The sequence below is a fragment of the Bos indicus x Bos taurus genome, chromosome 9, assembly GCF_003369695.1.
Source record: "Bos indicus x Bos taurus breed Angus x Brahman F1 hybrid chromosome 9, Bos_hybrid_MaternalHap_v2.0, whole genome shotgun sequence".
NCBI lineage: Eukaryota > Metazoa > Chordata > Mammalia > Artiodactyla > Bovidae > Bos > Bos indicus x Bos taurus.
In genome coordinates this window covers 61,020,945-61,045,547 of record NC_040084.1, presented here as the reverse complement: position 1 = coordinate 61,045,547, position 24,603 = coordinate 61,020,945, and the positions used below count along the sequence as shown (strand labels likewise).

Here is a 24,603-nt window from a genome sequence, read left to right as displayed (position 1 = left end):
AAAGGGAATACATAGATAGTGCTTACTGCGTTCCAGACGCTGTTTCAGTCATTAGTGAGTACTGATTCTAATGAGAAAGCCATATACAGTAGTTTCAGCTTTTCTATTACACAGTAATAACCTCAAGGAGAAGAAAGTGAGGGCAAACCGCAAAGTGAAGTTCGTAGTCTATAGACCGGTGTTCTTTGCAAACCATTTACATTGGCACCCAATTTTATGAACTAAAAACCTTGTATAAATTTGTATTACTATTCTAGAAACAGAGTGGCTTATTCCTATTTTAGAGAGAGCTGGTTTTTCAGGGAGACTATGTTCCACTTGACTCCCCTGGTTGGTTCAGCGATAAAGAATCCACCTGCACTGCAGCACGTGCTGGGGCTGAGGTGGGGGGAGAGGGGTTGTGTTTTAATCCCTGGGTTGGGAAGATCCCCTGGAGAAGGAAATGGCAACCCATTCCAGTATTCTTGCCCGAAAATCTCATGGACAGAGGAGCCTGGCGGGCTACAGTCGACGGGGTCGCAGTGTCGGACACGACTTATCGACTCTGAATATCAACAAACGTTCACTTGGTCTGCCTCTGATACCTATTAGCCAATGAAACCGTCCCCATTCTGCTACTGTGGGACAGAAGCAACGACGGGCAAGGAATAATATCCATAGAGCATAGATCAATTGTCAGGACAGCCACGAGACCTGAGAAGAGCGGAGGAGGCGCCAGAACCGGGTTTTTCCCAGCGAACCCCGCCCGGACTGGGGGGCGGAGCACCTGCGGGCTGCAGAAGGGGCGGAGCGCGTTTCGGGCGAGGCTCTGGAGGCGGGGCCGGGGGGACTCGGGGGCGGGTCTCCCGGGAGCTGTGGCGACGACCTCCGCGGACGCCGGGTGTGTACGCAGGCTCGGTGGGCCGCCGGGAGCGGCCAGCGTTCCACGGCGAGAACTGCTGACCGGTCACAGGCTGTAGGCACGATGAGACCCGGAGAGGAGCGGCCGGTGGAAGGGGGTGCCTGCGCCAGCGTCTCCGATCTGGAGCTGCTGAAGCTGCGCGCGGCGGAGTGCATCGACGCGGCGGCCGAGCGCCTGGGGGCCCTGAGCCGCGCCATCTGGAGCGAGCCCGAGCTGGCCTACGAGGAGCATCACGCCCACGGAGTGCTGACGCGCTTCTTCCAGAGCGAGACCCCGGCCGGGTCGTGGGCCGTGCAGCCGCACTACCAGCTGGCCACGGCCTTCCGCGCGGAGTGGGGGTCGCCGGGGGGCTGGGCGGCACCGCGCCCGCTGCACCTGGGCTTTCTATGCGAGTACGACGCGCTGCCCGGCATCGGGCACGCCTGCGGCCACAACCTGATCGCCGAGGTCGGGGCGGCGGCCGCCCTGGGCGTGAAGGGGGCCCTGGAGAGCCTCGCCGGACTGCCTCTGCCGGTGAAGGTGAGGTGGGACCCGGGAGTGGGGCTCTCTTTGCCTGCCCAGTCCGGGACCGACCGGAGAAGGGCGGCAGCTGGCGCTTCCCTTGCGCATCAGTCCCTTCCCACCCCGGGGCAGGTGTAAGAGACAGCGCTCGATGTCCTGGCCTTTGCTATAGTGGGCAGAATCCCTGGATCAAAATCAGTAGTTCATGAGTTGCAGACCTAGCGACATTTTACAGATTTTTGCTTTTTCTCTCCTGTATGTGAAGTGAAGTCAGTCAGTCGTGTTCGACTCTTTGTGACCCCACGGACTGTAGCCTACCAGGCTTCTCCGTCCATGGGATTTTCCAGGCAAGAGTACTGGAGTGGATTGCCATTTCGTTCTCCAGGGGATCTTCCCTACCCAGGGATCGAACCCGGATCTCCCACATTGTGGGCAGATGCTTTTACCGTCTGAGCCAGGGAAGTTTCTCCTGTATAGTTGTAAACAATTGAGTTGACTTTCTCCCTTAGGAAAGAACCTTAGAACCAAGCCTGGTTTTCGTGATGGCTTATTTTTGGTAATGGGGCAATCGCAATTGGCTGACAAGCTTGTGCAAGCTCTAGAAGGAAGTAGTTATTGTAGGGAAACCTGCAGACCCTCCTTGTTAGACTCCAAAAATTTTTTTTTTTGTTTGTGGCAGTTCTAGAAGCTGTTGTGATTAGAATCATTGGAGTTTGGATAGGAAATGTTCAGCCAGTAGAACTACAAAACTTTTAGAAGTATACAGAAAATGGGAAGAGAGTGACCATTAAGAACATAGATGAGTTGATCCTTAAGTCTTAAAGTTTATTTCGTGATTTTAAGAAATTAACTCGAAATTAAACAGGGAAATGTTGTTTATGTTAGCCGTGCTGCTGCTGCTGCTGCTGCTGCTGCTAAGTCGCTTCAGTCGTGTCCGACTCTGTGCGACCCCATAGACGGCAGCCCACCAGGTGGGCAAGTTTAATCTTGTGTTACTCTGTTTTTCCAAATTGTATATTCTTCATTCTGTGAGCTAAGATTCAGTCAGCACCATTCCGGTTAAGGGGAAGACTAGTGTTATATTTCATATTCTTTAGCCCATTTTTTTCCAGCGTCAGTAACCTTTCTCTTTTATTCTAACAGTTCCATCTTTTGTGGCTTTTTCTGTTTAGCTGCCTTCTCTTTTCTGCCTCTGATTGGGCCATTGTTTTTCATCTGGCTAGGATTTTGTTTTGTTTGGGGGAGGAGGTGTCCTTTGCTGTTGCATGAAACACTGGAGAGGTTTAGCTTTAACCAGGTTTATGAAAGGTTCAGAGAAGTCAGCAAGATTTAACCTGAAAAGTCATCAGATTTCTTGAGTCAAAGATTAAGAGTAAAAAGCAGCTTAATATAAGAGTTTGGATGCCTGGAAGTATACACACTTCTGATTTTGAATCTTAATACTCAGATTTAGAAGGTTATCTGTCTTACCTGAAAATGGAGTTTTATGTTGATTCTCTTTGCAAGCCAAGACTTTTTCCAGCTTGTTTCATTGTGTTCTTGTACGTGACCTTGAAAGTGTATTAGTTGTTTATAGATAATTTGTCTTTACTTTTAAAAATTGTTTGAAGAAGTTAAAGTTTAAATATCAAAGTAAAATGTTTATTCTGTAAAGTTCTCTTTTGTTTAATTAGGTGTTTGGTGACCAATAAATCTGCCTGGTTGAGCTGGTGGAATCGAATTAGTAAGTTTGTGTAACAGTTGGCCATTTCTAACTGTGGTATTAAGATTTATTTAATATTTTTCATAAAGGATTAATGTGTTAAGACCTTTTAAAGAGGTAGTTTAGTAAAGAAACAAAGTTCAGGCCTGAAGGTCAGGGTATCTATCCCAGCTCTGCCTTAAGACTTGCTCTGTGACCTGGGGCAAGACACTTGACTCCGTGCCTCAAAACCACCTTTCTTAAAATGATGACAAGAATCTCTTACCTACCTCACAGGGTTGTTGTGAGGATAACTAGTAACTAAAAAGTTCCTTACAGTAAAGTGATTATGAATCATTATATACATATACTAAAAGATAATCAAATAAAAGCTTTAAGAAATAAGTCCTAAATAATTTTGAGGGACTTAGTATATAGTACTTATCTTTTTTCATCTTTGACATTAGTTATATAAAATTGTGTTAGAAGATTGGGAAAAATTTCCTGTAGAGGTTTTAGTACATACTCTGCAATAAATTGGTATAATAATGTCAACTGCAAGTTTGTGATTAATTTAGCACCATATATTTATGCCCACTGCATAATTTAAGAGTCAGAGAACAAAATCTCTCTTCATAGTTTGATGTAGATTGTGAATATATATGCAAGGAAATCTGACTGACATTTCCTACTAGGAATTTTTGTCCCTCTGACACAGTTATTTCTTTCTAGGTAATTGTCCTGGGAACCCCTGCAGAGGAAGATGGTGGTGGCAAAATTGATTTAATTGAAGCCGGGGCTTTCAAAAATCTTGATGTTGTTTTTATGGCCCATCCATCTCAAGAGAATGCTGCTTATCTACCTGATGTTGCTGAACATGAGTGAGTAATCAAGTTGAAAGAAACTTCTTATTTATTTTGGTACCTGGGTGCATCATTGAAGTGGTTTAAATTTTTACGTCAGAAGTTTCACCATAATAGTTAATGGTCCAGTTAGTAGTCTGGTTCCAAGGAGCCACTGCTCAGGTGCTTCAGGAAAACCCTACATTCTCTGCAGTATCTAGAGAGTAATAGAGGAACCAACCCAGCAGGGCTAGTGATAGTTCAGTGCTAAGGATAGTTCAGTTAACCTACCTCTCTGCATCCCCTGTTTTCAGAGGGTGAGTATTTTAACTGTCCTGGTGTCTTCGGCCTTATCACCAGAAATTGGTGTTGTGACAGAAGGAAGAATCTTTCGTCTTTGGTTTCAAGGATGATGTATAGTAGTACACCTCTGGAAAACTTTAGAGATTAGAAATCTCTGCCAATGCCTCTGGCTAGAAGGGGCCAGTGGCTGCAGGCAGGCTTCCCAGTCTATTAGCCTTCTAGGATTTAGGGTTAGGTAGGTTTATTGGCCTTGATCCTGAAGTCAGCCCTTTTGGCCTCAGGCCTTTTCTTAGTATCTGACTTCTTAGATTTTCATTGGCCATCTTCTAAGGTGGAAAGAGAACAAGAACAAAAATTTTAAAAAATTACTCATCTATTTATGCTAAAAATCTGTAACAATAAATAAACCACTGTGTCCCTATTACTCACCTTCCCCACATCCTGTCCTTTTCTAGAGATATATATTCTTCCAGAACTTTTAGGGTGTATTAATAGCCATAAAATAGGTACATGTATAAATTAAATTTTAAAGGAGGATTTCCCCAAAAAATATTCTTCTAAATATATTGTTGATCTTGCTCTTGCTTTTTAAATTAAACAATATGTCTTGAATATCATTCCACATCACTTTTTAAATACATTTTTAAGCCTAAAATACTAATGCTAATACAAAACAAGTATTAGCATTTCTTTTCCTGTAGTTTATTGTGCTTTAATTGTACATAGATTTGAATCCTAGAAAAAATAGTGCTAGAATCCTTTTCATAAAGGACATCCTTTTCTATTTTATAATATTTATCACCAGTTTTGTTAAAATTCCAGTTTCTGAGTGATGGTGATAAGATATATATTGAGGAAATAACAAGTATCCTAAAATTTTTAAAATGTATTTTACTTGAATGCTTTTACTTGTTTTGTTTTGTTAATTGAATGTTTGGAATCAGTAAGAATTGTCATGAGCCTCCTGAATCTACGCATTTAAAAAAAAAATCTAAGTGACTTTTTATTAATTTACACATGGGTACTATTATTCAGGCTTAAAAAGTATTATCAAAGCAACTCATCTTTGTAAATAACTATTTAATATGTAATCCTTTCTTTAAACCTTCAGTTCAGTTCAGTCACTCAGTCATGTCCAACTCTTTGCAACCCCATGGACTGCAGCACTCCAGACCTTCCTGTCCATCACCAACTTCTGGAGTTTACTCAAACTCATGTCCATTGAGTCAACGATGCCATCCAGCCATCTCATCCTCTGTCGTCCCCTTCTCCTCCCGCCTTCAGTCTTTCCCAGCATCAGGGTCTTTTCAAATGAGTCAGTTCTTCGCATCAGGTGGCCAAAGTATTGGAGTTTCAGCTTCAGCATCAGTCCTTCCAATGAATATTCAGGACTGATCTCCTTTAGAATGGACTGGTTGGATCTCCTTGCAGTCCAAGGGACTCTTCAAGAGTCTTCTCTAACACCACAGTTCAAAAGCATCAATTCTTTGGCGCTCAGCTTTCTTTATAGTCCAACTCTCACATCCACACATGACTACTGGAAAAACCATAGCTTTGACTAGACGGACCTTTGTTGGCAAAGCAATGTCTCTTCTTTTTAATATGATGTCTAGGTTGGTCATAACTTTCCTTCTGAGGAGTAAGCGTCTTTTAATTTCATGGCTGCAGTCACCATCTACAGTGATTTTGGAGTCCAAAAAAATAAAGTCTGACACTGTTTCCCCATCTATTTGCCATGAAGTGATGGGACCAGATGCCATGATCTTCGTTTTCTGAATGTTGAGCTTTAAGCCAACTTTTTCACTCTCCTCTTTCACTTTCATCAAGAGGCTCTTTAGTTTTTCGCTTTCTGCCAGAAGGGTGGTATCATCTGCATATCTGAGGCTACTGATATTTCTTCCGGCAATCTTGATTCCAGCTTGTGCTTCATTCAGCCCAGCGTTTCTCATGATGTACTCTGCATATAAGTTAAAGAAGCAGGGTGACAATATATAGCCTTGATATACTCCTTTCCCAATTTGGAACCAGTCTGTTGTTCCATGTCCAGTTCTAACTGTTGCTTCCTGACCTGCATACAGGTTTCTCAAGAGGCAGGTGAGGTGGTCTGGTATTCCCATCTCTTTCAGAATTTTCCACAGTTTATTGTGATCCACACAGTCAAAGGCTTTGGCATAGTCAATAAAGCAGAAGTAGATGTTTTTCTGAAACTCGCTTGCTTTTTCGATGATCCAGTGGATGTTGGCAATTTGATCTCTGGTTCCTCTGCCTTTTCTAAAACCAGCTTGAACATTTGGAAGTTCATGGTTCATGTATTGCTGAAGCCTGGCTTGGAGAATTTTGAGCATTACTTTACTAGCGTGTGAGATGAGTGCAATTGTGCAGTAGTTTGAGCATTCTTTGGCATTGCCTTTCTTTGGGATTGGAATGAAAACTGACCTTTTCCAGTCCTGTGGCCACTGCTGAGTTTTCCAAATTTGCTGGCATATTGAGTGCAGCATTTTCACAGTATCATCTTTTAGGATTTGAAATGGTTCAACTGGAATTCCATCACCTCCACTAGCTTTGTTCATAGTGATGCTTTCTAAGGCCCACTTGACTTCACATTCCAGAATATCTGGCTCTAGGTTGGTGATCACACCATTGTGATTATCTGGGTCATGAAGGTCTTTTTTGTATAGTTCTTCTGTGTATTCTTGCCACCTCTTCTTAATATCTTCTGCCTCTGTTAGGTCCATACCATTTCTGTCCTTTATTATACCCATCTTTGCATGAAATGTTCCCTTGGTATCTCTAATTTTCTTGAAGAAATCTCTAGACTTTCCCATTCTGTTGTTTTCCTCTATTTCTTTGCATTGATCACTGAGAAAGGCTTTCTTATCTCTCCTTGCTATTCTTTGGAATTCTGCATTCAAATGGGTATATCTTTCCTTTTCTCCTTTGCCTTTTGCTTCTCTTCTATTCACAGCTATTTGTAAGGTCTCCTCAGACAACCGTTTTGCCTTTTTGCATTTCTTTTCCTTGGGAATGGTCTTGATCCCTGCCTGCTGTACAGTGTCACAAACCTCCATCCATAGTTCTTCAGGCCCTCTGTCTGTCAGATCTAATCCCTTGAAATTTGTTTTTTATTGTATCTGAGTAGTTAGACTAGCATGAGAACTATTTGAAAGTGAGAAAACAGTGTATAAAATTTTAAGGCTTTAGTGATAGGGGTATTCTGGAACATTAATAAAGTATTGATCAGGAACAGCTGACTTAAAGCAATAGTATTTATAAAATTGTGAGTTTAATCTGATTTTTAGAGGTTTTCTTAACCCATTTCAAATATTACATCCTGGGAAATCTCTGGTAGTCCACTGGTTAGAACTCTGTGCACTCACTGCTGAGGGCACAGAATTTGATCCCTCCTCAGAGAGCTAAAAATCCATAAGCGGGGGTAGCTCTGCAAAAAAAAAAAAAAGTAAAAATAAAAACCCACACACACAAAAAAGTGACCTCCTTTTTGTCTTTCCTTGACCTTTCCCCACCCCTAAGACAGAATTATCTGAGTTTCTGCAGACCTTTGATAGAGAACTGTCACAATACAGTGTAGAAAACAGGAGCCATCTTTGTTGTAATACCAGCACTTAATACAGTATTGGATTGTTTATTTAAGTTTAATGGTGTACAGATTTAATTTGAAGAGGAGTTTGAGCAATATTCTTTTTTGGACTGCCTTCTTTGTGTTAGTTCCTGTTTTACATGTAAATTAGAACTAAAATATGTAAATTGATACATTATTGCTACAAATAATTTGCAAATAAAAATTCCAGCAGTGTGAATTAATTTTGAATAATGATTGGATTTTCTTTGTTTAGTGATATTGAAAAAGTAATCCCTAATGATGTTTTATTTCCTAGTGTGACTGTGAAGTACTACGGTAAAGCGTCTCATGCTGCTGCTTATCCCTGGGAAGGGCTGAATGCATTAGATGCTGCTGTCCTCGCTTACAACAATCTGTCTGTGTTAAGACAGCAACTGAAACCAACCTGGAGAGTTCATGGTACAAATGTCAGATACTTTGGGTAATAGATGGTGCTTAATATATTTGAGTGCAATACAATTCTTTAATAGACTATTTGATGAAAAAAATTGGGGTTTAAAACAAATACATAAATTTTTTTAAATGTAAAAAAAATTGGGGACATTTTATGTACTGTATGAATATTCAAAAAATTTTTTAACATTTTCAGAAATTCCTGGGGCAGGATAGTAGATGTTTGTTTACATGTGGTTAAGATTGTTTGTACATAAATAGTATGGTCATTTTGAGTATTAGAACTGATGTTTTTATGTAAAGGATATATGTTCTTTCTGTTGGTATTTGAAAGTTAGAACTTGATTTCCCAGTTATCCTGTTTCTTGATAACAAAATTTCATTGTTTTCTCATTTAAAAAAAATTGATGGTTACTGGTTTTATATATTCAAGTGCTGTTAATCCTAAGTAAACGTATTACGCATAATTTAAAATTATGTGTAGCACTTTAAATACAGTAATAAAGTACTGTCTTGAAGTTGCAGATTTATTTTTTAGTTTCTTTCCTTATGCTTTGGGAAAGTATTCTACTTCAAATCTCTTCTTTACCCGATTTTGCTGTACTCTAAAATTAGTTCGTAACTGCACTTTTACCAATTTTCTACTTTAGTGTCTTTAAAAGGACCAAACATGAATATGTAAAAATACTTTTTAAAAAAAGCAGGTCATAAAATATTAGGCTTTGCTTATTTATTTTAGTTATTATTTTGAATGGATACATCTTCCTTCTCAGTGTAGTTCCAAATAAATGCATTTGTTTTGACAGCTGAGAGTATACTTTGTGATCTTTGATTTGTATTGGTTTCTTATTGACATAAAAATATTCTCAAATATTTCCCCAGAGCCAAACGCCATTTAAAGTGGGATTCCTAAGATATGAGGGTAATTATAGAACCTCATACCATTGGGGTTTTTCCTTATGTCAAAAGTTTAGCAAAATATACAACTGTGAGAAAGCCCACTGAAATAAAACTCCCTTTCAGAAGGCTAACAATACTTGTAAAAATTTCTGACAGTTTCTTTTTAGTCAAGAATCATAATTTATTAACATCATGTAAATTCCTCAGGCTAAAGTACATACAGACAGTTATTTTATTTTTCCTGTTAGCCAGTAAGTATCCCACAATGCATAGAAACTTGAATAACATCAAAATCTTGATTGGTGTATATGTGAAGGTAATAAGTTTAAACTATTTTTCTGTATATTTGTTTTGGCTGAAAAACTTTATGGTTGTATTTAAACTAAAGGAATGGTCTCCAAGCTCCAAGTTCAATTCCAGTAATTTGGTTCTTTTTATAGGTATAATAAAAAATGGTGGTGTAAAACCCAATATCATTCCCTCTTATTCTGAGTTAATCTATTACTTCCGTGCACCCTCAATGAAAGAACTTCCAGTTTTGACCAAAAAGGCAGAAGATTGCTTCAGAGCTGCAGCTTTGGCTACTGGGTGCACAGTAAGAACTTTTAAGAGTTAATCTAAGTTATAATCAGAAGTATATATGTGGGCTGGGACTGTCTATATTAAGTTACATTAGAACCTAATTTTGCCTTGCTTTCATTTGGCAGTGTCTTGAATATGCAAAAATCAGTTGATTTGAAAGTCTGTCATTCTTATTTATTTTACTCGGTGTTCGCACAGGGAAGACCACAGTTGTCTTATCACACAGGACTTAGAATAACTGGTATTGCTGAGCTAGAATCCCTGCCTTTCTGCAAGTTATATTTTTCCTTATTGGCAGTTATGCTTTTAGAATTGCTCTATATAGTTGCTATGAAGGCAACTTTATGGCAAAATCAGCCAAACCTATCTTTTGTTTTTATTCCTCCTGTCACAGTTACCGCTTTTGATACCGTATTTTACACCTTTTTCTTTTGTGTGTCCCTTAACTCATTACTATAGTTACACATGATTTTGCTACTTTTGTCTTTTAACCTTCCTACTAGCTTTAAAGTGGTTGATCTACTACTTTTACCATGTATTTACCTTTGGCAATGAGATTTTTCCTTTTGTAATTTTCATATTTTCAATCATGGCCTTTTTTTTTTTTTTTTTGCTTAAACAGTCCTTCAGACATTTCTTAGAAAGTTGGGGCTTTGTGATACTGAACTCTTAGCTTTTGCTTGTTTGTGAAACTTTTGATCTCTGCTTCAAATCTGAATGAAAGCTTTGTCAGGAGGGTATTCTTGGTTGTAGGTTTTCCCTTCCATCACTTTAAGTATATTGCGCTACTCCCTCTGGCCTGCAGAGTTTCTGCTGAAAAGTCAGCTGATAGCCTTATGGGAATTCCCTTGTAGGTAACTTGTTGCTCTTCTCTTTTGCTTTTTAATATTCTGTCTTCATCTTTAATTTTTGCTGTTTAATGACAGCATGGTCCTTTTCAGGTTGATCCTGTTTGGTATTCTCTGTGTTTCCTGGACTAGATGTCTGTTTACCAGATTAGAGAAGTTTTTAGCTATTATGTCTTCAAGTATGTTCTCTGCTCCTCTCTCTCTCTTCTCCTTTTGGGATCCCTATAATACAAATGTTAATACTCTCGATGTTGTCCCAAAGGGTTCTTAAACTGTCTTCATTTTTAAAAATTCATTTTTCTTTTTTCTTTTCAGCTTGAGTGATTATCACTACTTTGTCTTCCACTTTGCTCATCTGTTACTCTGTATCATTTAATCTACTGTTGATTTCTTATAGTGTATTTCTTATTTCAGTTACTGTATTGTTTAGCTCTGTGTAGTTCTTTTTTATATTTTCCAACTCTTTGTTTAAAACTTCTCTTTCTGTTCATCCATTCTTCTCCTGAGTTCTTTGAGCATATTTATGATTATTACTTTAAATATCTTATCAGATAGATTGCTTATCTCCTCTTATACTTAAATAGTCATTTAATAATTTTTATGTTTTGGCTGACTTATAGTATCTGTTGGGCTTCCCTGGTAGCTCAGCTCATAAAGAATCCACCTGCAATGTGGGAGACCTGGGTTCAATCCCTGGGTTGGGAAGATCCTCTGGAGAAGGGAACAGCTACCAACTCCAGTATTCTGGCCTGGAGAATTCCTTGGAGTCACAAAGAGTCAGACACAACTGTGTGACTTTGTTTAGATTTTCATTGTTTCTAACTTAGATGTTGCTAAGAGTAAAATAATTATTATCTCTGCCATTTTATAATTGGTTTTTGCTAATGTTATTGGAATTATCTTTAGTTTGTGGGAATATTGCCCATTTTTTATTTAATAAAATCTAAATCTGTAAATCCTCTTAACTGGGCACATGTAAACTGCTTCTGTATCTTAATGCACTGAAATTAATAAATGAGGACCATAGTCAACCCCTCCACACTGTGGATCTTCTGTCTTTCTCTTAAAGTACTTCATACCTTTCAGACCAGGTAGTGGTGTCAGTGTCAGTTTGTATACTACTGCTGCTGCTAAGTTGCTTCAGTCGTGCCCAACTCTGTGTGACCCCATAGACAGCAGCCCACCAGGCTCCGTCGTCCCTGGGATTCTCCAGGCAAGAACACTGGAATGGGTTGCCATTTCCTTCTCCAGTGCAGGAAAGTGAAAAGTGAAAGTGAAGTCGCTCAGTTGTGCCCGATTCTTAGGGACCCTATGGACTGAGGCCCACCAGGCTCCTCCGTCCGTGGGATTCTCCAGGCAAGAATACTGGAGTGGGGTGCCATTGCCTTCTCCAATGCAGGAAAGTGAAAAGTGAAAGTGAAGTCACTCAGTTGTGTCCAACTCTTAGCGATCCCATGGACTGCAGCCTACCAGGCTCCTCTGTCCATGGGGTTTTCCAGGCTGAAAATTAGTAAATCTTGATTTGTCTTTTAGGGGCTGTAGCCTAGAGCAGTGTTTCTTATGTGGCTTTGGGACCACCTGCATCAAAATTACTTGGGGGTGCTGGTTAAAGTGGAGATTCCTGGCTGCCCCCACTCCTGGTTTAGGTGACTGAAACTGAGACTACTGGTTGGTAGAACTAGGTGACCTTGTGTGCTTTGGTGCGTGTAAAGCATAAAGGAGATAGGGTCCTAGGAACTCCCATTATAGAAAAATGTGTTTTTTTTAAAGTAAAGATTTGAGAGAGTTTATATCCTGAAGGGAAGGCGCCTCCTTTTAAAACCTCTTTCTGTTAGAGAACCAGTGCTGATTTGAAAATTAGATCGTGAATTCAAATTTCTTAATTTTAAATTTGTGTTATAATTTTTATTAGGTGGAAATTAACGGTGGAGCACATGATTATTACAATGTTCTTCCCAATAAGAGTCTGTGGAAAGCTTATGTTGAAAATGGAAAAAAGCTGGGAATAGACTTCATTTCAGAAGATGCTATGTTCAGTGGCCCTTCAGGTAATTAAGTTCTTTCAGACATACCATGCTGTTTGAGGAAGGGAACTACCATCCAAGGTTAAATGGTTTTGCTTAACAACTTTGGAGGTTGGGGGAAGTATTGCTTATGCTTTTTAATGACACTTTTTTACAAACTTAGTGGTTAGGAGAAAAACATTAAAGAACTCTTCAGTGAATGTAGAATGTCATGTGAACAGATTTGCTTTTAGAAACAGCCAACCTACTCTTGGCTTTATATTCTAAGTGTTTCTAGTGTTTAAATTTGCTTAGTTCTAATTTTTAAGTAAGCTACTTAAAGGGGAAATCAAATTTTAATTCATTCTCAGTTATCAGTAAACAGGTTACTAAGGACTTGGCTATATGGGGACATTTTCAGTTTCTGAGAAATAACAAACAACTATTAGAATTTAAACATGCATAAGTATATCAGGTTATTTTAGGGTTTTTTTTTGTGTGCTTTAAAGAGCATTATTGTTAACATGTTTACATGTTAGAAATGTATCTCCTAAAATATGGTAGATATTGATGATGTAGACTCAGGGGGACTTGGAGATAAAAACAGGGTGTTGATGTCATTCAACGAGATAAGAGTTCAAGGGAAGAGCAGGCTGAAGTAGGGTGGGTTGGTATAAATTATTCATTTGTTAAATTTGAGGTCTTCATAGGACTTCTCAGGAAAGCTGTTCAATAGCCTATTCCAAAAGTTGTCTAGGTCAAGACTAGGTTGTTAACACATGAGAGGTGATTGAAGACATAGGTTTCAATGTTGAGGAGGTTGCCTGAGGACACAGAGGAAGGAGTAACCCAGAGATGAAGCCCTAGGGATCACCAGTGCTCAGGAAACAGGCGACAGAAGTGACTAGAGAGGGAGTCATAGAGAAAGCCAGTCAGTAGAGAGTGGAGTCATGGAAACCAAAAGGGTAGAGAATTTCTGGAAGGGAAGGAGTTATAAATCATGTCAGATGTATAGAGATTAAGGTACATGTGCTCTGTTGGACTAGCAATTAAAAATTCATGATTCGTCTTACCTTTCCAAGGATCTACCGATTTTGGAAATGTTTCTTTTGTGGTTCCCGGGATTCATCCATATTTTTACATTGGGTCTAATGCCTTGAATCATACAGAACAATATACTGAAGCTGCAGGTAAGTGTTGATGTTTTGACATGAGCTCTTTTTGTAGTAGTAGCTGCCCTTCTAACTGCTCAGTTTAGCCCATTATCACTTCTTTACCGAACACCTCAGGAAATACTGTATTGTGGTGGTCAGTTGGAGAGGCCATTTAGATATTGAGAGCTAACCTGAAAACGAATAAATTAGGTGTAATACATATGAAATTACCTTTATTTAACTTCTCTCCTCTTTAGGATCACAAGAAGCTCAGTTCTACACTTTGAGAACAGCCAAAGCTCTGGCAATGACTGCATTGGATGTTATTTTTAAACCAGAGTTGCTGGAAAGAATCAGAGAGGACTTCAGATTGAAACTAGAAGAAGAAAAGTTTTAAATACAGTAGAATAAAAGGAGGGTTTAGGAGCTACTTACAGATCATTCAGAAGAAGTGATAATTTTTTTCCTGTAATCTTTTTTAATGAGCGAGGAGGGCATGGCTTGTTTTTCAGTCTTAAAGGAGTCAAATTCCTCTTACCTGAAAAGTGAGGACATGATGTGGAAAAAACATATTACCTCATATCTACAGTGAAAATTTCGCAAATCTGTGTCTGATGAAATTGTGACCTTTCAGAGCTGGCATTTCATAAACAACCTGGATGACACATTGTTTATTGGTGATAATATTTTATAAAGCCATATGTTGTGTGAGTGTATTTTAAAAGATCCAAGAGATTTCAGGCTTTACATTCATAATGGGCACATGAAGAGATATTTTTGGTATTGGTTGGTAACACGTGTTCTATAAAGTTGTTTAAGAATTCCTGTTCTAAATTTAGGGAAGATTCATTTGGAATATCTGACTGTATCTGTTTCAGTCTAGAGACTCTTTTCATTGATAATAAAGGTAGGCTTTTAATCAGAAATGCTGTGGGAAACAATTAGAAACTCAGCTACAAAGAATGAGCTTAAGTTACCATTTGAAAGAAAATGAAAATGTTCTTTTTTGTATATAACCTACTCTGAGAAGTGGCAATGAAGTGCTGTTTCTCATTCCGTATTATTGTAATAGGGAAAATGGTAGATGGATAGGATTAGACTCTTCCTGTAAGGTTTTTGCTTGGTGGCCCCATGTGTCCTAGAGGAATATGGTGAGAGGAGTGATGTCTGCTTATCTTGAATGTTAATATCATGGAACTGGTCCCCTTTACCTAGCAGCCCTATTCAGGCTTCTCCTCAGAAGCTAGCCTGTCCAGCCTGAGCAAACTCGGTAGTTTATTAAATTTAGGGAACAGAATTCTAAGCCCCCTTAAACCCCATGCTAACCCAGTATAAACTAAAAAGTATTATATTAGTTTTTCCTGGTGTGACTTTCTTTGTCATGATAAAAAAATGTGAAAAGTTTCCAGTAAAACAAATATATTAAGCTGTGAGTATAGTAAAGGTCCAGGAGTCTTTATTTTAAAGAGAGTCCTCAAATTTGAGTCATAAGCATTCCAAAAATGGAAGGGGGGAAGAGAGCAAAGTAAGCATTTGGTCTCAGCTGTAAGCAGGTCAATTTGTATGCTCTAACACTTTGGCTTCTCATTTGGAAAGTTAGATTTGATCCCTTATCCTTATAGTCTTTTAAACCTCTATTTCCTCTTCTATCTGAAGCTATTTAAAGATAAAAGAAAGGGGAATTTGAGAGGAGAGTTAGTATTTGAGAATTGCTTTCCTTCTGTATCTGCTGTCTGCAGACTGGCCTGATTTGGCAAGCAGCCTGATTGTTTATGGCTAGCATGCTGAAAATGAGCTGTTCTTTTTTTAAAGGGAGCAGGAAGAAACAGCATCAGAGAGCAAATTGTGTGACCTGCAACACCTAAAATATTTACTGTCTGCCCCAGTCCATCCTGTATAACATAAAAACTGGTTCTCTTTGACTTACATCATATAATCAGATCTTCTCCTAGAAGAAGACTTCAAGCCTCTGGATCGAAAACACTGAGAAAGGGATTTAGACAGCAGTGCCCATAATGTGTCAGTGGTTTGTCCTCACTGGGGGTTGTGGCTCTTTCGAAGTTTGCTTTCTTGTAGTATCCAGCCTTAAGGCCGTCTCCTGTGCAAGCCACTCTTCTTAACTCTTTGTATCAGCTTTTAGAACTTGATCCTCCTTGACATTCTTTGTCTGATTTTTAAAAATCAGAGTAGATCCCTGGATCCGGAAGATCCCCTGGAGAAGGGAATGGCTACCCACTTCAGTATTCTTGCCTGGAGAATTCCATTTCCCCCTAGATCTCACCTTCACATTTTATGTTAAGTTATTTAGTATAATTCAGACTTTATTCTTTATAATTAAGACTTTTTAAATCCCTCTTCATTTTTATTTACTAGTGAGTTAATAGCCATGTTACATTAAAGCATATAAATAAATACGTAAATAGGAGGCCAACTTGGAGACTGGGGGAGAAGGGTCAACTCGGAGAGTACGGGAGTCCTTCACACTTACCCCAAGAAAAAAATAAATAAATAAATAAATACGTAAATAAATGCTGAGTCAAAATCTCCCATCCAGAGGAATAAGTGTAGCTAATATTCGCTATGTAATTAGAATTTGGGAGACTACTTCCTTTGTGAAAGTATTAGTTGCTCAGTCGTGACAGACTCTTTGTGACACATGGACTGTAGCCCACCAGGCTCCTCTGTCCATGGGATTTCCCAGGCAAGAATACTGGAGTGGGTTGCATTCCCTTCTCCAGAGGATCTTCCCAACCCAGGGATCAAAGCCAGGTCTCCCGCATTGCAGGCAGATTCGTTACCGTTTGAGTCACCAGGGAAACACTTCTTTGTAACGGTAGTTTCTCCTTTTGGAAATAAGGTCTTTCTTTATCCTCATACTTCAGTGGTGTGTTTGTAATGTGCTAAATTTTCATAAATGTTTATACTTAGCTTAAATTATCATTGTGTTGATTGGGCCTCACATTTTAGATTAAATCTCCAAAGATTATTTGGAGGATAAATGGAGAACCACTCAATTTCAGGAGAAGTGTCACTTCTAGATAAAAAGGGTTATATATATATGTATATACATATACTCTATATATGTAAATGATGAATAATTTTAGGAGGTTGACACATGAATAAGACTTTTTCAAAATTTGGTGTCTTGTTTTTCAGAAAGGGGGCAACTAACTTTTTCTCCCAGAATTAGTTTGAATAATGACACTTGACCATCTCTTAGATTCAGTGATTGTATGTTATTCCTCTGCTCAATTATGTATTCTTTGAAGCCATTGTCTTTTCAGTATGCTTAATTTCCTTTAGGTGCATTAAAACCTGACTCATTTGAAAGATAAAACAGGCCAAGCTAAGTCAGTATAAAGTTTAAAAGAATTTGACCTTTAAAATATTGAATCTTCTGACCTAAACTAGAGACATAGGTGGACCTGCTTGAGTATCTTGGTTTATATAGAAAATGGTTTTTTTACATGCTTTTTTTTTTTTAACTTTCACTATTCACAGGCTAAACTAAAAGCCTTTTCCTCAAATACCAACTTTTGGCTATTTTTGTTAAATTAATAGACCTAAAATGTATAATCCAGATTAATGGTTTACATTTAATAACAGATTGAACATGTGTTTTCTTTTGTGATTTAATTTTAAAAGCAGGCCTGACTGAATATGGGACCTGTATAAAATGATTATGTGGTACTACTCACTACTAGAGGGCTTCCCTGGTGGCTCAGACAGTAAAGCGTCTGCCTGCAATGCGGGAGACCCGTGTTCGATTCCTGGGTCGGGAAGATCCCCTGGAGAAGGAAATGGCAATCCACTCCAGTACTCTTGCCAGGAAAATCCCATGGATGGAGGAGCCTGATAGGCTACAGTCCATGGGGTCGAAAAGAGTTGGACATGACTGAGCGACTTCACTTTGACTCACTACCAAGTTGCTATATACTATAATAATGATTGAATGTAGCTAATATTTAGCTTGCCTCTTAAAATTCTCAGGTTCTATTAGTTTTAAAAACTACTCATATTTTATTAATTATTCAGGAATTTTTCCCTTTTAATTGCTTCTTCCTGTAACACTCATAAGGGCTGGGACATTTAGGTTAAACTAGAACACTCTTGCCTGGAAAATCCCATGGACGGAGGAGCCTGGTGGGCTGCAGTCCATGGGGCCGCTAAGAGTTGGACATGACTGAGCAACTTCACTTTCACTTTTCACTTTCATGCATTGGAGAAGGAAATGGCAACCCACTCCAATGTTCTTGTCTGGAGAATCCCAGGGACAGGGGAGCCTGATGGGCTGCCGTCTATGAGGTCGAACAGAGTCGGACACGACTGAAGTGACTTAGCAGCAGCAGCAGCAGAACATTTTCATCGGTTTGTGAATACTTATATAAACTGGAACTGTTTTGGTTTCCCACAATCCTCAAAAGGACTGTTTATTAGTGAGTTGTAGTGATCTTTTCAACAGTTGAGTTTGGTAAACATTTGTCCAGGAGAGCCTACTTCTAAGCACTGGGGGTAAGGTAAAGAGTGAAATATAGTTCATGCTCCCAAACACTTGTGGTTGGTGGTAACTTCTCGTAAGATTGGCTTCATTTAAGCAACACTGGGTTTGAGGGAACACCTGAAGGCTGCTGTCTTGGAAATTTTTGAGGAAGTGTTTCTGAAATATTTTAAAATACCTGAGTTATCTCAGTCTGTTTGAATAGAAGAAATTGATATGAAAAGTCTTCTTAAAGAATGATTATCTACAAACCTGTATAATATGTTCTTTTTAGAAAACCTTTCAGATAGTTTTTATTTTATACATTTCTTACTTTTTATCTGAAGTATCTCTGGTCTTCTGGAAAATGTCCTACATAGTACTAGCCTTCAAAAGATCAAAGTAAATTTTCATTATAAAATAAGTCAATTGTCTTCCTGCTAGCCAGCAACTCTTTATAAGTGTGTAAAGTATGAAAAACTGCTTCTTTATTTTTGTTTATACTTCAGCAAGCCTTTTGCAAACAAATTATATAGTTAAGGATGATGCATTTGATATGTATGAAGTTAATATTTTCAAGTAAAATCAATCTCTACTACCATCAGATCATAGTCATTTAAAAAATATTTTAATGCATACATATATTAAAGTATGTATTAAAAAATATATGATGTTAATAAATGTATTTATCAAATAGCAGTTGTGGTTTTTTTCAACCTATATAGGGAGTTTTGAAAATGCATGACTATAAAGCACAATTACCCAAATACAGTGTGACATAATCTTTTTTAAAATTTTATTTTTTGGAGAGGATAATCTCTTTACAATGTTGTGTTGGTTTCTGCTGTATATATTATAGTCTCTTATTCAGTATTACAGATGTTGCTTTTATACTATAATGTCATGTTATGTATATGAGAATTTAAAAAGAACAATTATTTTTGTTTAAAAACGAGTGTTTTACTAGTCTCAGATGCTGAGAAATGCCAGGACAAGTTTTACATGATAAGACATAGGTACATAATTACAGTATTGAATTTTCTTAAAAAATGTTTTTCAACTTCAGTACAAAGTCATACTGTGTAATAAATGCAACAGAGCAGATTTTTAGATTCTTATCAATGGCTAGAGAATAAGTGCCTCATATGAAAAAAATTACAAGTGTCCGTGTTTTTTTTTGGTTTGAACTGGCTTTCAAAATAGAGTCCAAATCTGTTCTTTTTTTCTCAATGATTAAAATGTAAAATGAGAGACAGGGGGGTGGGCGGGGCGCGTAACGCAGCTTCCGCGCATGCGCGGTGAGGCCTGTCTGACCGACCTTCAGCAGGGCCGGCGTCACCATGTTCTCTCGGGCGGGCGTAAAATTTTAAAAAAATAAAAAAATAAAAATAAAATGTAAAATGAGCTTTGATTAGTATAATGGCTCACAGCATCCAGTCGCTTTAAAAAATAAACCTCAGATATACGAAATAGAAAAGAATATCAAGTCAGGGTCTTCAATAGACAAAATTCTTGTTTAGCTCAAAAGACTAGCCATTGCCCCACTGAGCAAACAATGAGTTGCCTTTGAGAGTTTGGACTTTTATCTATTAGTTGTGTTGCTAATGCCTGACACCTTTTTATTTGACCCGAGAGAATGGAAAGCAGTTCCAAAATTTCATGTTTTCCCACTTGAGCTTAATTTATTTAAGGAATAACCAAATCTAGATCCAAGCACTGTTACTGCCTGTGAATGATATAGATTCAGGATTAACCATCACTTCAAGCCTTGTCATCAGACCTGACTCCTTCCTCACAGGAGGATCATGTGTTGTGTATGAGAAGCTTAAAAGAGTTTGATACGAATCTAAGTACCCCTGAACTATAAGAATTCAAGTTTGCTTTTAGCTTGATAGGGGAGTAAGAGGCCACCTGTGAAAAAGTAGACTTGGGTGCAGTTGAAATCTTAGCAAAACTTTAAGCTGTTGTCTGTCCATTAATCTCTGAAAGTGGTGAGGGGCTACTCAGTTATTGTTCAGCCTAATGTTTCCTCAGAGATGGAGCGGTTACCCGCAGCAACTATTTGGTATACCTCCCATTGGCTTAGCTTTTAGCTTCTGCCCATCCATCCAAAGTCACAAAACCCACTCAGGTGGGTTGTGTGTTTTTAAGACAAGCTCTTTTGTAAAAAATATGTATGTAAGAAGAGCTTATAATAGAAAATCCCAGCCAGAAAGAGATCGAAGCCACAGCTGTTTCAGATGTTTATGATGGTGCTCAGTCATGTCCGACTCCTTGTGATCCTATGGACTGTAGCCCACCATGCTCCTCTGTCCATGGGATTTCCCAGGCAAGAATACTGGAGTGGGTTCCCATGCCCTCCTCCAGGGGATCTTTCCAACCTGGAGATTGAACCCACATCTCATGTTTCCTGTAGTGGCAGGCAGGTTCTCTACTACTGGGTCCACCTGGGAAGCCCCTTATCTCTAGGAGTCTCTCCGATCAGATTTTAGCCCATGTTTCCCAGCTTCTGATGTTGCTATTACCCCACCTACCCTCTGCCATTTTCTAAGTTCTGGCGGCCTAAATACTACTTGTTTCATTGATCCAAGGTTGGAACAAAAGAATTTAGAAAATCAAGTGGAAATAATAACAAAATTTAGAAATTAACTCACAAAGCATAGATTTCTTATTCTAAGAACAATTTGACTAATCAAACTTATCTTCTCTCCTCACCCCAATATGTCATAACTGTATTTATTATTACCTATTAATATATGGCTTTGATTTATCCATTCCCATTGCCAAAGAAATACATTTTTCTGCCTGTACAGAAGCGTGTTCTTCATGTTCAATCAGTTTCTGATGTTTTGGTAATTTGCGGGGGTAGGTTGTTTAACTGTGAAGTGTCCTTGTTCTGACCTCATTTGCAGACAGCTATTATTGAGTGCAGGGTAGGCTGAGTAGGAAAAAGCTTATTCTGACTCTTGTTTCTAATTCCTTTCACATCTCCTGAAGGGCCAGCTCACCCTCTTTTAGCTCAGTAGAAGGCCTATACAGACTGAAATGGGATTTTGATAAGGGTGGAGAGATACTTGAATTAGCTGTCCTGGGAATTAAGAATTGAGGTCATTTAGAGGATGATGACCTCTGGGATTTTAAGGTCAATGAATCTGGAGGTGACTGTCATGTGTGAGCAGAGAAGGACAATCTTCATAGTGAATAAAGCAAATCACACTAAAAAAAAGGAAAGGTAACTGCCAAGAAAGAGAAGCTGTCTGCAATCGTTACAGTACTCATCAGGCATAGCCATTTATGCACTTCATGTCTTTGTGATTCCTGTGGTCTTAAGCTAGTTTGAGTGGGTTCTGTTCCATTGAATCACTAAGGTATAGTTTTGAACTTCCCTGGTTGGCTCAGATGGTAAAGAATCTGCCTGCAATACAAGAGACCTGGGTTTGATCCCCGAATTGGGAAGATCCCCATGAGAAGGGAATGGCTACCCCCACTCCAGTATTCTTGCCTGGAGAATTTCATGGACAGAGGACCCTGGTGGGCTATGGTGTCACATAGAGTCACAAAGAGTCGGACATAACTGAGTGACTAACATTAACAAGGTATAGTTTAGTTCCATTTGTGATTTTTAAAGTCTTAAAAAGCTGAGAACTTGGAATTACACTACACACTATTTACTCAATATAATAATACTACTGATCTCAAATCAGCATCCATTCTATACATTCATTGTTAATATGAGGAAATTAAGTCTAGAGTGTGACAAGAATATTTCCCTAAGAGTATTCATCACAGTATTATTTTTTTATCCAGTGTTAAGGAAAAGATGCACACTCATAGTATGGAATGGTTTTAATGGCTGCAAACTATAGGGAGTTTTTAGTAGGAAAATGGTCATACTATGTCATGGAAAAAAGCCTGTATCAATTTGTATATAACATATGGTGGCAACTTTACAAAACTATGTAGAAAAAAAGATAAGTAACACTAGTTGCCCCTGGCTAATAGGATTATGAATGGGGTTTTTTCTGCTTTTTACAACTTTACAAATTACCATCCCCTCCAAAACAAAAAAGGTAGAAAGAAAGGAAATATTCCTCCCACATAGAGTAAGCATGCAATACTGAGTTGCTTCATGTATAAATGCAGCTCTTACGTAACTTTTTGTGAATGATACTAAAGGTATATGGTCACACAAACCTAGTTCAGTGCTTTGCTCACTTGAATGTACGTAAGAATCACCTGGGGAACTTGTTAACATACAGATTCTAATTGGGTGTGGGGTGAGGCTTGATGTTCTGCTTTCCTAACATGTTCCTAGGTAATGCCAGGGTTCTTCTGGGAATTACAAGTATTTGTCCCAATTATATATAGATAAAAATTAAACAATATTAAATTGAAAAGTTAAAGCATCCAATTATTTTGAGAGTGGTGATAATACTTAAGTGAATTAAATGGTTTTATTCTAACATTATTAATGTGTTTGTTGGATAATGTGCTTTCTTATTACTGCAAATACTGGAATTTCCCATACAAAGAAACTCAGTTGTAACACAGTTTTTTTAATAATCAGAATGAAATGTTCTTTTTCTGTATGCTTTATTTTGATTATTATGACTTACATTCACACACAATTTTGGGCTCCATGGTCAAACCCACAAGTCCATTCCTACAGGGTGGAATGCAGGCTTAGACCTAGGTTTGTGAAGTTCTCCAGTGAATTGGAAATATAAAATAATTAAACAAACTGGTCCTTCACCACAGACAGTTTGAGGAGCACTGCTCTTGAACGTTGCATGCTACATACTAGGTGCTTAGAATTACTTGCTGAATGAATGAATGGATACAGAAAGTGCCACTATTAAAAATGAATAAATAGAAAAGTGCAACTATTAAAAATTTTTTCCTCATATTAATGTTTATGTATTGTGAGTGCCAATTTATTTGTTCAGTATTCAGGTGATACCTGCCTTTTTTTTTTTCTTTAGCTGCACTGCATGGCATGCAGGATCTTAGTCTCCTCACCAGGGATTGAATCCATGCCCCTGCAGTGAGACGCAGTCTTAACCACTGGACCGGCGGGGAAGTCCTCATACCTGCCTGTTAACTAGACAATATTATTAACCAAATCTCTCTACTCTCCAGTCAAGCCAACAAGTTTATTAAGTACTATAGATGTCCACGTATAAAGGGTGGTTTTCTCCAAAATTATCAGAAAAGAGAGTTGCTTTGTATTTGGGTTTTTATGAAGTAAAATTACAGAGTTCTGTCTCAGTGACAGCTTTGAAAGCAAAGTACTGCCACCTCAATCAATGCTGTTAGATGCTTTGTAGAGGTCACCTGAGAATTGCTAGAAAAGGTAGCAAAGACATTGAGCATGAATTCAATAACTTATTCTTCATACCACTAGTATAGATATCAATGTGAACAAGCCTTTTAAAGATCACTCTAAAAAACAATACTGTATGTGATTATGTTGTAAAGATCAAGAGTAAATACTTATAATATGCACTGTTGTTGTTCAGCTGCTCAGTTGTGTCCGACTCTTTGTGCCCCCATGGACTGCAGCATGCCAGACTTCCCTGTCCTTCACTATCTCCTGGAGTTTGCTCAGACTCATGTCCACTGAGTCAGTGATGCCATCCAACCATCCCATCCTGTCGCCCCCGTCTCCTCCTGCCCTCAGATGCACTATCTATACTGGTATGAAGCTGAATAATTCCCTAATTGTGTCTTCCCAAAATTTGTATTTTGAAGTTCTCACCCCTGTGATTTCTTTGAAGATAGGGCCCTCAAAGAGGTAATTAAGGTTAAATGAGATCGCAAGGGCAGGGCTGAAATCCAATATGACTTGTGTTACGTAAAAGAAGAGACACCAAAGACGCATGTGCTCAGACAAAGAGGCCAGACGAGGGCAGCAAGGAGGCGGCATCTGCCAGCCCAGGAGACAGGCCTCAGGAGAAAACAAACCTGCCAACCCCTTGACCTTGGACTTCCAGCCTCCAGAACTGAAAGAAAATGAATCTCTATTGTTTAAGCTGCCCAGTTTACGGTACTCCACTCTGGCAGCCTGAGCAGACTAATACAATACAGCATCCTATATGCTGGTTCAAATGGCAAAGCTCCCCAAACGCTGTGGATGGAAGTGCACATTATGTGTCCTGGAAACCCGCCCAGATGGTTCAAAGTGGTCCTGCTCCGAGGAAAAAGCAAGTGGCGAAGATGTTTGTGAAATTTGATTGGAATTGTTTCCTAAAATAAGCATGAAAAAGGTAATGTTCTAAAAATATTTTTAGTATTAAAAGTTTACATTTAACTATTTCATCTATATTGCTTTACATTTTTCTACTAGTTGCTATTAAAAAAAAAAAAACTTTTTTTTAT

The 24,603-nt window shown here is 38.7% G+C and overlaps 1 protein-coding gene across 1 annotated transcript; it reads left to right on the top strand.

Moving 5' to 3' along the window:
* Positions 1-831: 831 nt before the first annotated feature.
* Positions 832-19,343, top strand: PM20D2 (peptidase M20 domain containing 2). Its single transcript, XM_027551413.1, has 7 exons — positions 832-1,420; positions 3,816-3,964; positions 8,125-8,267; positions 9,602-9,756; positions 12,504-12,639; positions 13,677-13,784; positions 14,006-19,343. Exons 1-7 carry the CDS (start codon positions 965-967, stop codon positions 14,143-14,145), a joined length of 1,287 nt encoding a protein of 428 aa, XP_027407214.1. The 5' UTR covers positions 832-964; the 3' UTR covers positions 14,146-19,343.
* The last annotated feature ends 5,260 nt before the right edge of the window (positions 19,344-24,603 follow it).